This window comes from Manduca sexta, chromosome 9 (assembly GCF_014839805.1).
Source record: "Manduca sexta isolate Smith_Timp_Sample1 chromosome 9, JHU_Msex_v1.0, whole genome shotgun sequence".
Lineage (NCBI taxonomy): Eukaryota > Metazoa > Arthropoda > Insecta > Lepidoptera > Sphingidae > Manduca > Manduca sexta.
In genome coordinates this window covers 12,987,205-13,006,135 of record NC_051123.1, presented here as the reverse complement: position 1 = coordinate 13,006,135, position 18,931 = coordinate 12,987,205, and the positions used below count along the sequence as shown (strand labels likewise).

The window sequence follows — 18,931 nt, the reverse complement described above, 5'->3', positions numbered from 1 at the left end:
TTTGTAAAGATTGTAAAAGAATGCTGTTTTTAGGGTGGCGTCGGTTCTCTTTGTCGATATTTTCTTTGTTCCTTATACATGGTGTTTGGTTTTATCAACGCTTTTAAAAGTTGAGTGAATTTCTAAATTTTCAGCTTCGGAATTTAATTTTGATCCTAAAGACGTCTAATATTACTTAGAGACAAAAAAACAAAGAGTAACTCTGGATAAATAAATGAATTCGTAAATGAGTTCCGTTTAAGTAAACCTCGCTCGTGGAATAAGACTTATATCTTGAAGCATAAAGGCGATATTGCAATAAATGTTAAAAATAATTATTCGAGCAATACGCGGATATTGCTTTTTGTGTAGCCTTTTTAATTTCTAAGTGAAAGTGTGAAATGTAGGAAATTCATATATTCTACGTATAAAGAATTAAATAAAAGCAGAATCACAATATTAATAAAGAAAATAATATTATATAGAAAAAAAATATATTGAAAAATGTTGTACATATTAGTCCTAGAGAACTTAGATATTTAAGTTTTATCATTTTAAGATATGATAGATATTTGTATTTGTAACATATATTTAGATGTGTTTTTCATTTACCATAAAACAAATATATATCGACGATTTTGAATGCCTTCTTTATTTCCATTGCGGGCTGTCAGGACCTGTTCTTGTGAATATTGTCATATATAAAAAAAGTAAAATATTAAATAACGAGAATGTATCGACTTTTTTTGTAGTCCATCAATTTATCGTCGGCTTAAAATGGCAATAGCTATAATCTTTTTGATCGGAATTTATTTTTAAAACATTTTTTTATTGTTGAATATACCATAGAGAATAAAGTTATACATTTAAAAATTATCATTTCATGTGAGTTGCAATAAGTAATGAAATGGATTTTCATTCGAAGTTAACGATTTTATGTTTAGAGAAATTTTAGAATGTCCAGCGTAAAATTCTAAAAATATATACTAAAATATTTAATACGCTTAAGTATTCATTTTCAATTTTAATAATGGTTACTATTTAACCCGAAATCAGTAGCAGATTATTTAGGTTATTTATTAAAAAACAAACATGTTAACACAAAGTTAAAGTGACGGTAATAGTTATTGGTCAGGGAAGAAGTATTGCTACGTTGTCACATTCAATAGTAAAATAGTTGTAATAATGCATCGATATTTAACTACGATCGATTTCACTTAACACCAACCGACTTAGGGAGACGGTGAATATCGACCAAACAGTAAATAAGCTTGGCATTATCGACAATAGGGTATTTGACTTATTTTATATAACTTTTATAAAATATGGCGTCATATTAATTCTAAAACAGAAGAAATCATTGAAAACTGGAGAAAAATTCACAAGTTATAAGACATTAAAATTAAGTAGTAAAGGTGAGTGACAAAAAAACAGAAAGGAGACGAAATCTCCTGCACGTAGCAATATTCGAAATTTGAATTGCTGCCCCATTTCTTATAGAATTTTAATGCTGTTTCCACAGGATTTATTTTTTTTTCGTTACATATTCAAAAACGCATAAACTCAAATATAGTCAAATACCCTATTGTATTGATTCATTCTCACAAATGATTCGCAGTTAGACATTAGTTTGTTTATTCTAATCGATAGAGACTTCAACTCGTGGATTGTGCAATTGACATTCTCCGGTTCTGACAGCGTGCAGTAAATTCAAAATGGCCGTTATTTAATTAGTCAACTTATATAATAAAAATATATGATATTTAGCGTAAGTGAATGCTTTTCGCCGACATTGGAATTTTTATTTATGGAGAGAAACATTATTTTCACCTTGCCAATAAATGAGGCATACGATTTTTTTTTATTTATTTAAATCTATGTGATGACGCAATTGTGGTGACTTGCGAGTCGAAGGCAGATGAAGACTGTATTGAAAGTGGATATCCAATAGACGCAATAAATATTTAATTAACGTTATGGATTTTTTGTAGTTATATAAATACCCAATGCATGACGATACTATATACCTTTAATCATGACAATTTTTAGGACCTACAATAACGTTTTCTTGGTAAAAAAAAAAATAAAAAAATAAAATACTTTATTTATCACGTAGGCGAACAAAGTTGCACTTATGATATGTCATCAATACGGTAAACTGCGATCTTGTTACACAATCACCTTAGCAACATACATCGTGGTTTTATAGTCGTTTTGGGATCAAAATATGGTTTCTTAGAACAATTTGTAGGACCAAAAAAATAGTAAATTAATTGTACTGTTGATAATAAAAATAAAATTGATAATATTTTTCTCTCGTTCGAGTTTGATAATGATAGTAACGTCGCGACAATTAATTCATAGTTATGAATGGCACCGATCGTAGTAATACGTGACATTTAGTTGCATTACCACGAGTTCTCATTTATTATTCGTAAACATAAATTTTAATGTCTATAAAAAAATATTTTTATTTCATTACATTGGTATTTTTTTTTAAACTTTATTATTGATATAAAATTTAAAATTTTCGGTTTCAAAACGACTATAAAATCGCAATGTAGATAAAAGGTACTAAAAAGTGCAAATCCTCCATTTGTACACAAATATTAGCTGTTGTAAACTTAGAAAGAGATAAAAAACGCAAGTATGATACAATTAACAATTGGGCTAATAATTGGGCGCACGTACATTTTTTCCCCCCTATTCCTATACAAAAATGAGTAGTAGATTATTTTGAAAAGACATAAAATACACTACAAATAACATGTTAATTATTTTGATCACGTAAATATTTTCAAATTATTTTAAGATATTTTTTCAAGATATAATATGAATCTTCTGAAACGAACAAGTTTTTTGGTTTACTAAATGGGCGAAGGTAGAGAAGAAACTTTTGTGAAAATGTCTCGACTTTGCCTTTTAGGTTTAGGTTACTCTTGAATGTCTTTCAACTCTAATTTCAATATAAAGTCTGGAAATAAGGAAAGATTAAATATTTACTAATAATTAAACAATGTGCCCACTCTACATACTTATGTCACGGTATGTATACCTAATTATGAGGTAAATTTTATTGAATTCATTTTAATTGTTAATAAACAATGAAATGACGAAATACGACAGTAAACAACATGATTAATAAAATACTGATACCACGTATTGTTACCTTAATAGTATAGAGCACCATCCTATTTTCGATTTTGCATGTTATTTTATATGTAAATAGTAGTAATCCTTATGCGAAAAGTGCATTGAAATTAGTCAAAAATGAGCCGTAATTAATGTTTTAAATATTGCAATGAGGTGTGGGCGCTTGGTAGGGTTATCGTTTCATCTCTTTCTTTCGCAGGTGTTTAATTCCCGATGACGTCACGTGCGCGTATTGCGCCTCTTGTTACTTGACACCATTTCTACCGAAATTAAGGCGCTTATAACTAGTTGACTTTTAATGACATTGACATTTCTTTCTGTGTTAGAATTGATATAACGTGAATATTTGATAAAAGCAAAGATTCAAAATGAATCTGGTACTCTATTTCTAAAGGACAATATTCAGATATAATATGAATTTTACTCGAGTATTTTGACGATGTCGATGTTAGGGTGTTTGTCTACAATGGAGCTGAGCTAGGACATGTACTTGTCAAGCTACAATGAGCTAAGAAATTTCCAGGATATACAGTCAGCCCGAAATTAATGTATATATAATATCTTTTTTTTAATACAAAATAATCAATTTTGAACAGTATAAATAGTACTTTAAAATATTATTTATCAATTATATCGTTCACTTAACGGTGAAGGAAAACATAGTGAGGAAAATGACATTGATAATTCTTCAGAAGAATTTCTACATACTCCTGTAGACAGAATAAGGCTCCTATACCTTAATTCGAAGTTTTATAGATCTCAGGCTTGGAGTTACAAGCATCTACATACAAGTTCTTATCATTAACAGCTTTCCAGCACATTATGAATTTTGGTGTAAAATTGAAATGGTAGTATAATGTTGGTTTACAAAGTCTTCCGTCTAGAATCTAGATAACGTCTGCCTGTTGTGTGACTGTTATGATTTATTTATAGTTTAGCGTAGTCATCATACCTCCATATTTTTGTCACTAATTTTACATCACAATAACTATTTCATTGAATATTACACTGGATTTAATTCGAGTAATGGCTTATATTTTTTACTCGCCTTTTTTGTTCTGGCTATCTTTATTTTGAATGGTTTAGGTCCAGTGGTTATACGCATTTAAAGTATTTTTTTTACAATTTAGGCAACTTTTTACATTAACATGTTTTGTTTGAGTTTGTTTTTTTTAAATACCTGTCTTTATTGAACTATTTCGTTTTCGCTAACCCTACCTAGATTTCAGTATTAGATTTTCCTTCCTTAGGCATCTTAATTCATCGCACACTTTGATTTAGAGTGGAAGGTACTAGGTATACTAATGTGACCTTCTTTGTTGTAAATATAAAATTGTGATTTGATGTGCAACTGTCGAAATTCTAAATTCGAGGTACAGTCAGGCACAAAAGTAACTGAACAAATTCATAACTTAAATTCGGCTATGCACGTTGAGTTAATTTTTTTTTTGTGTAAAGTAAATCCCTTTTGTTTTACTTTTGTGAAGAAACAAATTTTGGTGTAGAGTACAAAAGTGTAAAACCGATTTGAAGTTTAGAATTTTTCAGATACTTATGTGAGTGACTGTACACGTTCGAGAGATTTCATAATAATTGTACGCGGTAATGAATAGTTTTAGCGTATGTCGGTGAAATGTGCTGCTATGAATCGTTCGCGGTATGAGATTTTTTGTAAAATTGTATATTATATACATACGTATATCGATTTTTGGATGTAGAATGCCATATTGTGATTAGTTCGTTAGCTACACGAAGTATTTTTCAAATAAAAATATCTATGTATACATAGTTTTGGTATTTTATTGACCTATAATATTGAAGAAAATTTCAGAGGGAAATCAGCCTTCGAGTCTATATACCGAGGGTGCAAATTTTAATATCTTTAGATGAAAATAATTTTTGTCTCCTACGGTGGGTCTCAATAACTTATTAACATTTATGTTAGGTTTGCTATCATAATTCGACAGCAGAAGTTACGTTGTTAGTGCTGTTTTAAGATCTCGTAGCTTTAGTGAATGCACCCGCCGATGCGTTTTATTTTTGCACTGTGTACTAGGAAAGTTATGTTTTTAAAAATGTCATTCAGTCCTTTTTATGTTGTTAACTATATACATAATTATTTTATTATTAATATATTCGATTGTTAAGCAATTTAATCAACATTCTGCATAGATTATATTAACAATGATTAAAAGCTCTATACTCATCTTAGGCAAAACGAAACGCATTTATGACAGTAATCATATTCGACCCTTTCATAGATATTTAAACGGATAATGTGTTATCCATCTCAGTTTATAGAAATACATATAACCACCAAAAGTAAGCATATCAACTGTTTGTAATCTATCAGTAGATATCGAGATCGGCTATTAAAGAATTGAATAATTTGAAATTAGGTAAAAGCAAATTTGTTTGTTCGTTGCAGCGGCGATAGCCTAGTTGGTTGTGGAACGGACTGCCAAGACGAATGTCCGCAGGTTCAAATCCCAAGGGCACACACCTCTGACTTTTCTAAAATCATGTGTGTAATCTTTGTGAATTTATCGTTCGCTTTAACGGTGAAGGAAAACATCGTGAGGAAACCTGCACATCTGAGAAGTTCTCTATAGGAATTTCGAAGGTGTGTGAAGTCTACCAATCCGCACTAGGTCAGCGTGGTGGACTAAGACCTAATCCCTCTCAGTAGTAGAGGAGGCCCGTGCTCAGCAGTAGGCAAGTATATAATACAGGGCTGATATTATTATTATTATTAAAAGCAAATTGTTTTTACCTACTTTGTGCAAATAATTACACAACAATTATTATTTTTGTGTAAAAACTACATGAATTTATGTGAAGATAAATATTTCAGTTTTCCTTTTATAGCCTAGCTGGCCACCACTACAGGACGGAAAAATTGTTAATGATCATTTAGCATACGTGATTACCATCCTCACCTCAAAAGAGGATGACATTTTGTATTAATCATTAGCCTACTAGTATGTTTCAGCCAGTGACTGTTTCGGGTTTTCCAAAATATTGTCCTGGTGTAATAGGTATTCGGCAGCCTGTTTGTTTATTGTCTTTGAAATGTGGTTCATGGTTATTTATTTTCTATATGGCCACGGCAAAATTATTCCACTGCACCTGATAGTAAGTGGACTGGCGTACAATAGAGTATCAACTGATGAGAGATATCCCTCGCCAGTCGCCACTATTACGCCGGCCGGCCGAAACGGATAAACACTATTGGATATTATTTAAATTGTAAATATCCTGTTGCACATAAAAGTTTACAATTAATATTTACATATCTATTATTTTTTAATAATATTTTTTTAGGACAAATACTTTTTTATCCATGTATAAAAAATATTTATCGCCGTGAATTTTCTTTGCTCTACAAGGTTGGGGAGTTTATCTATGACGTATGAAAGGTGTTTGTAGTCTTGCCACTGGTCAAAACGTAAAATGTAATTTCTTTTAAACACTTTATCATTTACTTTTTTATACATTAATAAAAAAGCATTCACAAACACTAGGAAAAATGATTTTTTTAAATCTCCCTCCTACCATTCCAACCTTTCTGGCTATAATTATGGATGTTCAAGAAATAAGAAGAATATCACAAAATGCGCGACACGTAAGTCGGTTTCGTTTAATTTTGATGCTTGTGATTGGTCGAGAGACCAATGCGTCAATCACGTGTTGGTTCGTCAACCAATCACAATGAAACGACACGGAGTTGCGTCGTGTTCTTTTGCCACTTTCTAAGACTTACGTATTATATTTTCTTCTCTGCAAGATTCATATAGTCTGGCATAAGTTAACTTACTGCGTGAACGTCTCAAAATTATATTGTTTTAATTTGTCAATTTTAGATTCAATTATATACATGTTGGGTTTTCCTAACTTGGGCTTACATTATAGCAATAAGTTATAACATTTAAATTATTATAATCGAAGTGTTAAGTTTGCTGGAAAACCTTATAATTATTTATAAATTAGTGACTATAATTCTAAGCACAGAGAACTATTGATTGCAGCGTATTTGATACTTAGTAAATACCCATGACTATTTTAAACACTTAACGTATTTAATTTATCATTTCAATAAGTACTTTCTCAAGAGCTTTTTAGATGTCACATTTTAGGGAATTACTGATTACACACGGAAATAAGACTCATTCATAGTTTTTCAAGTGTAGCAAGTCGAGATGGGAATTACGTTATATCATCAGGGAATTTATTATTAAATTTTATTTATAATTTAATTTTCATTATTGAGTCACGAATTTATACAGATTTAGATTACAGTATTTTACGTAGAATGTGGTTAATCATATTATGTTAACATGTTTTTTACTTTTTAAATTTCCATGGTTGGCTTGGTGATTTTTTTTATTACAATTATTTAAAATATATGTGGTCAGCTATTAAGAGTAAATCAAAAATTTCAATTTTTTAGCTACTTTTGTTGCTGACTGTACAGTATAAGCCGGCAAAATTCTGGCGGCCATCGAAAGATTTCTTACTGATCGACAATCTATCAGGATTGTGTATGCTCTAGACATAAAGGTGTACTGCTTTTAATATAATATGTATATGTGTATACCTACTGTACGACAGGGATGGCGAACCTTTTAGGGATAACGTGTCATTATTTATAAAAAAAATAAAATATAGCATGTAACATGCCATCCAAGACTGGTTTTAACTATCCAAGTGGCCCTTTCAGCGACTTTTTTCCGACCTAATTATGTTTTTATTTAGCATATTATTCGCGTCTCAAATTATTTTGTCACGAGACACCACTGGCATCTGTGCCAATGGTTCGCCATCCCTGCTGTAGGAACTTATTGCAACGTGCCGAGTACCTAGCACCTTTCCACGTACCTACGTAGTAATGGCTAGAACAATGTAATTTTTTGATTTGGTAATGTTATCAATTAAAATTTTTTACATGCGTATGAATGCAGGAAAAAAACTGTTTCCCCTGTGTAATGGGGACGTTTGGAGAATTCCACCACGGTATCCCCTGCCCGTCGTAATAGGCTACTAATAGGGGCCATCAGAGGGTCGCAGGCGGGCGGCATGGTGCTGTCGGCCAGTGGATTATACATTGCTGTGACCACCAAGATGGACGGCAGCGTGGAACGTAGGCCGATTGCTGCTACTGACACCGAGGACGTCCTTCGATGCGTGGGGGCTTCTGAGCACCCTACAACAGGAGACAGTATAATAAAGTACCTTATTACTACGGCGTAGTAATAAGGTACTTTATTCACGAAACGAAAAAAAGGGGAAATCTGTAGCATAGAGGATAATACAGTTAATTAAAAATAACCTAATTGCGTAAGTTTTGGTTATTTATCACACTAATTGGGTATTTATTCTTCACGTATTGTTCACGAAACTCACAGGAAAATGGCCTGTGAGTCTATTCACATATTAATTATACCGACAGATATTTATAATTAGTATTTTATTTATTAAAATCGTAACAAAATTACTAATATCTATTGGTGTTCCGTCGTTGTTGCGATATATCTATGAATTGCAATAGCGTTGCGTAGATTCTTGCTGCCCTAGCGAACCCAAAATATGCTGGCCTTATGCGCTGCTATTATTAAAAAAACATGAAATAAACGTTACTCTCGCCTTCTCTAACTGCTTGTATAAGCAATGAAAGTTTCCAAAACAAATTTACGATAACAATGTTCAATTTAAATTAGGCACTGAAATATAAAATATAAATATAAATTTAAATTAAACTATTTTACTCAGTCCCCCCCGTGACCATGAAGGCTGCAAAGTCTTCGAAACGTCGGGAGAAAAGTAAAACACTAAAACTGCGATAAAATTCGTAAAATAGTTTAAATTAAATGTCTAACATTCGCGTAAACTTAAGAAATCATTATATAAATATAATTTTTTTTTTTGTTTGTAGTGGCGTTGAATAACATTGCAGCGGCGAAGGATCCATATAGCCTGATTCCTGTGATCTTCCCTTTCATTATCATTACAACGATTTGCAAACCGTTTTTATGCAAATATTAGTACCTAGGTATATGTTGTGGACGCGGTTTTCTTTACAGAAAATTTCGTGCCTTGCCACTAGTTTTTTTAGTATTATGGCGTTTTTTAGTAAATTTTAGTATTATGGCGTCTTCACATGCCCATCTGAGCACTTAGCGCGTTTCAAAGAAAATATGCTTTAGCAAGACTTAACAATAGCTTTTACCGCGCATTCACCTGTATTTTGAATGCTATGTAGACCGCTTCTTGTGACTGCCATGCTTGTGGCAAGTTTTATAAGTGGTTACGGAATTAATAATAAACAATATTTTTCATTAATTGTCTTGCAACATGATTTCTGTTTTCGAATGTGTTAATGAAAATTATTAAAGGAAAAGTCATGGGGCTGTGTTCTGATAACGAGGGCTAATCAGCGTTTTTGCAATTACGGGCATTGTAATCGAAGGACAGTTTTAATAGCTGCATAGGTCAATAAGGGGTTTTGACTCTTTCAGAAGCTGCTGTCGAAGCTATTATTCGATTAGAACGCCTGTAATTGCAAAAAGACGGATAAGCCCCGGTAGATGGAATGGGCCCTCTGACTATAGATATTATTTACTATTATTCAACTTAACAAAGGCAAAGTAGTTCGATGGGTTGTATAGGAATAACTAAAATAGCTTACACAGAAAGGTACAAAATGTTTATTCTATTTAATTATAAAATTTCAAATGTCCGGCGGGGCGCAGGTTGTGCATGGCCGAGTTAAACCATAATGGAATCATCAAAATTTTGAAAGGAGTCTATGAGTAAAAAGTTTGGGAACCTCTGCTATAATGCGTGTATAGAGTACGTTGTACGTAGGTATACACCTACGTTGTACTTTTTTGTGTTATCCGTTTACTATACGCTTTTGTTCTTGTTAAATTAGTAAAAATAAATTATTTTATTTCGTTATTGCTTCATTATTTTTTCTGATATAAATATCGTCAAAAAATCTTAATTTTTTTCCCATTCTAATTCATTACATACATGTGTCATATAAATAACCTTTAAAGGCCATTGTATAGGTAAGTTCAAATGTGTTTTCAAGACCCTGGAGAAGTGCCTACGAAATATTGGCCGCGGCGAACTCGGCTTGAACCGTTTCTAGGTCACACCCGGCTTTTGAACCCTAACCAACGTTTACGTAACAACCCGCAAGTAGTTACGTAAAACATTTTCATTTTTGCAGGACATCGGTTTCCCACGTGGTGCCGAGCCGCGGCGCACAGTTCCTTACAAAACGTTCTCGTTAGTTGTGCAGTGAAGGACCGGTTCGCGGTGAATGTGATGGCCACCTGCTCCGAACCCTTGTTTCCTACGTCGCATTTCTCGCGCGCACTCGCGTGTGTCCGCGAGTGCTCCTGTGTCAGCGCGCGGCGCTACAACCGGCACCAGTCGTCCAATCGCCGCGAGCCGACCACGACACACCTCCACGACGCTCCGGTGGATTTAAAATTGGACCGGCTGCGTGCGCACTCGACTCGGTATCGAGCGGACGTCAGTGTCAGTTGTCAGTTGTCAGTCGGAGGCGACGGGCGCGTGTGACTTGTGAATTCGCAGAGCTCCGAACATGGCTCTGATCAGACGGCTGGCCGTGAACGCGCCCCGGAACGTACGAGTGGTTACTTACGCGACACAGACCCGCGACGATCTCGACCTAACCTTCAACAGTCCTAAAGATGCTTTCAAGAGCAAGAAGACGAGCGAGCTGGTGCGGGCGTACTTCGTCTACCAGATATGCTCCGTCAACTGGATGGTGGAGAACAACGACATGGTGAGTCTTACGTAACCGTCCGCACACCAATGTTTACCACGCCGGTTCGGAAATAGCTTGAAATTCGCCACTGCGTGTCCTTCGAACGCGTTCGGAACGAATTGTGGGTTTGAGGATTTTTTTACGGTTTTTTTTTTACGTTGCGGAGTTGCTATGGCTGCCGGTCGGTATCGATTTTGTCTAGGGTGGCATGATCGTGTTAAGGTGGGCAGACGACGGGTTACCTAACGGGAATGAATGGCCGGGCGGTGGTGTGCGCATGCGTGCGTCGGTACCCCGACCGCCGCCAGACTGGAGTCCAGACTGGAGGAAATTGCAACGGAGCCTTCGCGTAGCATGAATTATGCATAACTGCAGTCTGTATTATCGAGTTTTTTACGTTCATGGAAAGAGTTATGTAAGATTATAGAATCGTAAATTAGGTAAACAGTTATTGTACAGCGAAATGCTTTTATAAATCTTGTTTCAATTCTAGCATTTACGCTCTGTTAATTTGACGTTGATATTTCATTCATAATTTCGAGTTCTATCAAACTTATAAGGATGAATTAGAAAATTCTAGATGTTTTAGAGAGCACTAACATTTATGTGACTAATGGTACGAATGCATCGGCCAGTCGTCACACAAGTTACACGTCGCGAACACCTCGCCTCGTAAGGCTTTGGATGAGTTTTTATTGCTGGCTGATAACATTTTACGAGCGGCTAGCAATGCTGTTTTTTCCAACACCATTCGGTGTACTTAATACTAGCTTTTTATTCATCACGATTCTTATAAAAAGAAGATAATTTAATTATGTTTTATACAAGTATAAGTGAGTTGTAATATGCTCGCTGACTTTTATTATAAATGGATGGTAAAAATAAAGGAAATTAAAGTTGATAAAAGGTTAATGAGTAATTGCGATGGTTGGAAGGTGAATATTTCAAATAAACTGAAGTCAGACAAGGAAAACGGTGGAATTGTAAACACAGATATGTAAATGTAAATTTGTTTTAAAGAAACAATTGTGTAAAAATATTCCTGATGTATAATAAGAACTTATATAATTAATATTGAATGAGATTAAATTCTAAATCGGATTATTTAAGTGCTAAGAAAAACTTTTTACAACAAATAAAAATATTAAAACAAAATGTCTAGACTAGTTTTCTTTATAAAATCTAGATTCTCATGATGAACTGTAGGTTGCATTTTTCGTGCCTAAACCAATATTTTATGATTCATTTACATAGTTACCGACTGTTAGAGTCAAAGGAGACTATCACGCGAAATCCTACCATTTGAGCGTGCTAATCTAACAAAAAACAAGTTAGCCTTATAAATAATGCAAATAGAGTTAATTCTTATTATGGTACTCATTTTTTTCAGCGAATTAATTAAATGGTTTTTATTGCTTAGTTATGTTGATCTATTAGATTTCTTACATAGTTCATATTTTTTTCTTAAATCAGTATGCGATAATAATAATTTTAAATAGGTCCTCGTCTCTATAGTCCTACTAATACTACAAATGCGAAAGTTTGTGAGGATGGAAGTATGTATGTATGTCTGTTCCTCTCACGAAAAAACTATTGAACAGATTTGGATGAAACTTTACATTAATATTGGTTAAACATCAAAGTAATACATAGGCTACAATTTATAATGATTTTGTGTAATATAAGTAGCAAATTCGATATCAGGATTTTAGCGCATATGATGCTTAGCATGCTGCGCTGAGCAGCTCATTCTGTTTATATTTTGCTATCATTGAACATTCTATTCTACGAAGGTATGTTTAGGTACTTAGTTATTATTATTTTTTTATTTAATTTATCAGAGATAAAACAATTTTATTATTATGTCAGTTCACGGCGGCCACTGCACTAGGCTCCAGGCCCATTTCGCAGTAGACCAAATATAAATTAATAATACATACATTTTCATTAGGCGACCGAATCCGTTCCACATCTTGATTTTATTCGTCAAAAATAAATAAATGCTTATTATTGATGTCTCTCTCGTAATGTACAGTAATAAGACTTCTAAATGATCCATTCATCTTTGTATGAACCTCAAAAGAAGTTACATGCCCATTTTCTAAATATAAATCTACCCCATTTGATTATATTTATTTTATAGCGTTATGAGTGATCTGTAAATGTTTGTTTGTTTAATTTCAAGTAAATAAACACACTACGCGCCTTTATCACCGAAGGGGTAGGCAGGGCTGCAACCAGGGCACCCACGTTTAGCTTGATGTGACTGGCGCAAGCCTATGCCTAGCCTAAGCCAATATCGGGCACATATTCCAAAATAGCTGATACTGACCAGAAAAACCCAATATCACTTTGCCCGACCCAGGATCCAAACGTAGGACCTCTGAACAGTGTACCGCGCTCGCAATGCAATTACGCCACCAAGTAATTTCAAGTAATCGTTATAAACAGGGTAATTGAACTCGCAAAGACTAGTTTCAAGGTTATTTGTTATGCACGGGCTTTATAAAACAATTCCACGATAATTCTGATTAAATACAAATTCAATTCATTGACATGTCTCAATGTTTTAGCTAACGTATGCGATTCTGTCTGGATTAGGAATAACACCACAATATAGGAATTCCATAAGCGCGATAGCCTAGTTGGTTGTGGAACGGACTGCCGAGACGAATATCCGCAAGTTCAAATCCCAAAGGCACACATTTCTGACTTTTCTGAAAAAATATGTGTGTATTCTTTGTGAATTATCGCTTGCTTTAACGGTGGAGGAAAACATCGTGAGGAAACCTGCATACCTGAGAAATTCTCTATAGGAATTTCGAGGGTGTGTGAAGTCTACCAATCCGCACTAGGGCAGCGTGGTGGACTAAGGCCTAATCCCTCTCAGTAGTAGAGGTGGCCCGTGCCCAACAGTGGGACAGAATATAATACAGAACTGATGATGATGATGATGATAGGAATTTCATAGCAAATTAAATAGTTTGAAACATGTAAAATAATCCTTACCTATTACTGTTATTTATATAGATATGAATCCCAAATTGTGTTATTTACTTAAGCTTATACTTGTGGAGGAACACTGTCACCCAAAATACAAGTTAACCTAGTTTGGGTATCAGGGGACCAAAACCTTATTTTGTAAAAATATTATTTAATGGGAAATAAAATTTAGTTCCACGACTTCTTCTGCTCTTAAAACTGTCCAGGCACTTTAATTAAAAGATTATTGTCCGTGTCAGCGCTGGGCATTACGAATCTTATGTCAAATAGAAACAAAAGCTGTCCGCTGCGATAATTTTTTTTATTACTTTGATTAGCTATTTGGTTGGGTAGGTCGTAGGCGTGGAATATAATATCAGGTGAGAGACGAACTCGTCACCTCATTCAATTCAATAATAAAATGGCCCGTAGATACAAAGCCGCGCCTTCGCATAAAGCCTTCCTGGTTATGACTATAAAATCCAGTCAGTCCAAACAAACCGGTCATTTGACCCATGTAATATGAAAGAAATTTTAACTGCAGACCATCTTTAAGAATAAGTATTTGTTTTGCTGATGAAATGGATTTTGATAGGCAGTTGACTAAGACTGGCCAAGCTGTGATAAAAAAAAAACTAGCTTGAATAACTTACTGATACCTTATTTATTGGAATGATTATGAACAACTCAGTAGGTACCCATAGCATCTATTACTTAGTTGTTATTGATTTATTACTATCAGAAGAATAAGGAAGCTTGGTCTCAGCTATTAACTCCTATACACCTATCTCTCATTAGGTATCTTCAGACATATTTTTCTCCACATCTTAAGCAGTTAATCCCACTTTTGTCACTAGCCGCGAACAATGTCGTTGCGTAACCTCGAAGATGATTCATTCGACACTGAACAGGTTTTCAAGTAGCAATTATTTAACGTATTGTAAAGTACTGATGGTTACGTCTTGTATTGTTTTCTTTTGGTAATGCCTGACGTACTCAACATATCATTGGTATTTTTGCTGGTGGTAGGATATATTTTATATCTGCCTGGATCGCGACCACTGTACACAAGATGTTAAAACCCGCCATAGTGGCTCACGAAGTGTGTCGCGTTCCGAGATCAGCTTGCGTATATCCGGTACCAACAGGCCGGCATAATAGTACGGACTGTCAAGGGGTAATCGTGTCTCGTCAGTCGACATTCTATTGGACCCCACTCCACTTACCATCAGGTGCAGAGGGATTACTTTGTTGTGCCAGTATAATAAAGCCGGCATAATAGTGCGGACTGTCAAGGGGTAATCGTGTCTCGTCAGTCGACATTCTATTGGACCCCACTCCACTTATTAACAGGTGCAGTGCGGTCACTTTTCCGTGTCAGTATTATAAATTAGTATTAGTATTAGCCAGTATAATTTTTTTTTAAAGTAAACATTGTCATGATTGTAAACAAGCAAATTAATAATGTTTTGTTGACGTGCTTTGTTATAAGAATTAGTAAGATAGGTACCATTTCTTAAATGGATAGTAAGTATAAATAACATGTTTTGGGCTCCAATATAACTTTAGCGTCTAACAAGTAAGGCAAACCTGCAATGGGCCAATATGAAATATAGTGGAATTAAAATCCCAAACCCCATTAAAAAGAAGGAAAGCCCTTGTCATACAGTGGGCTAGCAATGTCAAATTACAAATGTTTTTAAGGGTCAGGGATATGTCTTGTATACCAAAGATAGGCAAAGGCCGAAAAAGTAAACAGCATTAAGACTTACTGACGCGACCTCGTCCTGAGGCCTTAATATAAAATGTTAGACTTTATTAGATAAAATGTAATTATCCGTCAGATAAAAAAATAACGTGTGGTTAAATTTATGATTAGGTCTTAGATTGTTACAGTTTAAGGACCTTCGAAAAGAAGCCTTTTCAAAGGTTGACACGTTTCAATTTCTCTAGCAATCTGGTTCTAGTTGGTCGTATTTTCGCGTTTATAAAAATAGATTTAAAAATGGTATAAAATATTTGCATTATTCCTACCGATGCCATGAAAATCAGAAAAAGAGAAAGTAAATAACAAAATGAAATTGGTGAATACAATTTTCAAAGACGTCGGGAAATTTGTTATTCTGGACTCAAATGAAATGGGGAAAACCGGGAAATGAATTTCCAGACACTTTAACTTCACAATATCATGGGAAATTCGGATTGATAGCAATTTTAAACGTGACGCATCGTAGATAATTATCATAAATTCCCTAACGTGCTCTTGAATGTTAGTACACATTCAACCGAGATAAGATCTTATCATTACAATTGCGTTGCGTACATGAATTACCCCAATCCACTTACGTTGGCAATGACCGATTGGCGTAGACTTTGTTTTTTATTTTATTCGCGAATGAAATTAATAGGTTCTTTTTAAACCTAACCACTTGACCAGCAAGTCCCTAGCCTGATGATGAGCGCCATGACTTCAAAACACGTAGAATTTAAGAATACAAATCACTTGACAATAGGTGTTTATTTGGCCAGCAAGTTGCGAACATGACGATAAATACCCTGTTTTGACACCACCTACAATTTGAGCATACAAATTGCTCCACCTTCACTGTTAGCCCCTTTACTCTTAGTATTTAAACCATCTCAACATTCAAACCGGAGCATAACAATGACTACAAGTTGTTGCTTGGCAGTAGTAATAGAAATTGCGCTGGAATTTACTCTTACTTAACACAAGTAAACTCGTAGCTAGACTTACGATAGACAATAACAAACAGTATAGTTTATAGTATGTTCATTGTAAGGTATTTATTTACTCAAATTATATGAAGTAACATTTTACATGGCAAAGGACGCGTGTTTAGTCTAATCCGTTTTCTTTAAGGTCGACAAACAACTTGTGGGTCACAGACGAATTGAGAATGATACGGATCCGTGAAAGGAGATAGGAGCGAGATGACTTAATTTTTACTAGGATTTAAAAATTTGTGTTAGAGTTTATGCCTTGCGTATCTGATTATTAGCCATCCTTTTACTGGTCTCTCACAAGAGTCCGCCTGGGTAGGTATCACCGCAATGTCTATTTCGGCCACCAAGTAGCAATGTGTAGTCACTGTTGTGTTCCGGTTTGAAGGACAATGTAGCCAGTGTAACTACTGGATATAATGAGACTTAACATCTCGTGTCTCAGGATAGCGACCGCAGTGGAATACCAAACGATACTTTGAAATTCAGTTGGATGGTGTTTCGAATGTTTATGGGCGGTCTTATCGCTTACCATTAGGCGAATGGCCAGCTCTTCTCGTCATTCGCAGCACTAAAAAATAAATAAAAAAAAAACCTTCTGGGGCCTTTGCACCTTTGGAGAACTAGGTTGATAGAAAACCCCCTCCTAAGTATTGCCTGATTTGTTATCCAGAAGTTTTTTTGGCTAAAAGCTGTGTATAACAGTTAAATAAGTATTTTGTTCAGACAGAGTTAAAACGAAAACCACTTTCATTCTCACTAAAACAAAATATTACTACTGTAAATTTTTTATACCTGAATTTAGCATTTAAATATAGCTCCGTTGAAATCGTAGAGGCAATCACGCTGGCAGAGCATGATTGTGATTTTCGGCGGCTATATAAATTCTAATGTCAATATGTAGATACGAAGTATTTTTTCTTTTGTAGAATGTCGAATGATGCCACGTTCGAGTTAATTGCGTCATTATAGGATTAGAAGTGCAGTATCGGTTTCTAGAAATTTCATGGGTAATATACAGTAACTATCTATATTTATATAAATAAAAATCAGTTGCCATCTGCATGAAAGAGCATCGCTTGGGAACGGCTCGACTGATTCCTCTTTTTTTTGTTGCCTTTATTTTTAGGTAATGAAATTTCGGAATGTAGGTTTTATATCGATACAGAATGAGTTTAATTTGGATCGAGTGATTAACGAAATGAATTCTCAAAGTTGCTTTTTCGCACTAGGTTTCTGAATGCCTTTGGTAAAAATACAGTCCATCCGATTGTCGCTTTTGGTATTTAAAAGCAGTGAAGCCGATTCAAGCATTTGGTATTTAAACTCAGTGAAGCCGATTCAGTCATTTTCAGTATTCAAAAGCAGTGGAGCCGATTCAGTACTTACTTGGTTTTTAAACCCAGTAAGGCCGATTCAGTCATTTTTGGTATTTAAAAGCAGTGGAGCCGATTCAGTACTTGGTATTTAAACCCAGTAAAGCCGATTCAGTCATTTTTGGTATTTAAACGCAGTCAAGCCGGTTCAGTTTCGACTACAGCTCAGACGTTCACTACGTACTGTGGAGTGAATTAAAATAATACCAATTATGACGTCTCGACGGTTAATATACGGATTCATGCGATTAAAGTCGTTGGCAACAGGTATTGATTAAATATATGGGTTATTTACATACAATATTCGTTGTATTTAAAAGAAAAAAACTATTATATCTGTACTAATATATAAAGCTGAAGAAATTGTTTGTTTGTTTTAACGTTCAAATCTCAGGATTAACCGATTTTGACATTTTTTTGAGTAATAGTAAGTTACATTACTCTTCAATGCTGTGGGCTATTTTTCATCTCTGGAAAATATTTATAAATTTAACACGAGCGGAGCCGCAGGCAAAAGCTAATTTTCAATAATAGCTTAGTTGAATGTGGATTATAATAAATTCGGTATTAGATACACAAATTGTCATCGCCTATGATATTAAATTTAAGCAATAGGTTGTAAGTTTGGCAATATTTTGTAATTTATAGTTCTGGGTGGTTACTGCTGCTTGTGGGTAGTTGTAGACGAGTGACTTGCTCTTTTAATACGCACACAAACAGCCGTACCAACGCATCCCACCCATTCCATCGGGAATCGAACCCGAGATCTCAGCACTGTAGTCGTGCCACACAACTACGCCACCGAGGAAGTCCGACGTTAGTAACAGTCGCATAAAAAGGATTTCCACTATTTAATACTAGCTAAACTTGTGTTTTTCCATTGACAAATATGTTTCGT

At 34.6% G+C, this 18,931-nt stretch overlaps 1 protein-coding gene across 3 annotated transcripts in view; it reads left to right on the top strand.

The window, feature by feature from the left end:
• The first annotated feature begins 10,577 nt into the window (after nucleotides 1–10,577).
• The window catches only part of LOC115452039 (proline dehydrogenase 1, mitochondrial), a 45,782-nt gene continuing 37,428 nt past the window's right edge, over nucleotides 10,578–18,931 (top strand). For all 3 annotated transcript variants that reach the window (XM_037436718.1, XM_037436717.1, XM_037436719.1), the window contains exon 1: nucleotides 10,578–10,951. In XM_037436718.1, the coding sequence (XP_037292615.1) occupies nucleotides 10,748–10,951 (204 nt within the window). In that variant the 5' untranslated portion in view covers nucleotides 10,578–10,747. The remainder of the gene's footprint in view (nucleotides 10,952–18,931) is intronic.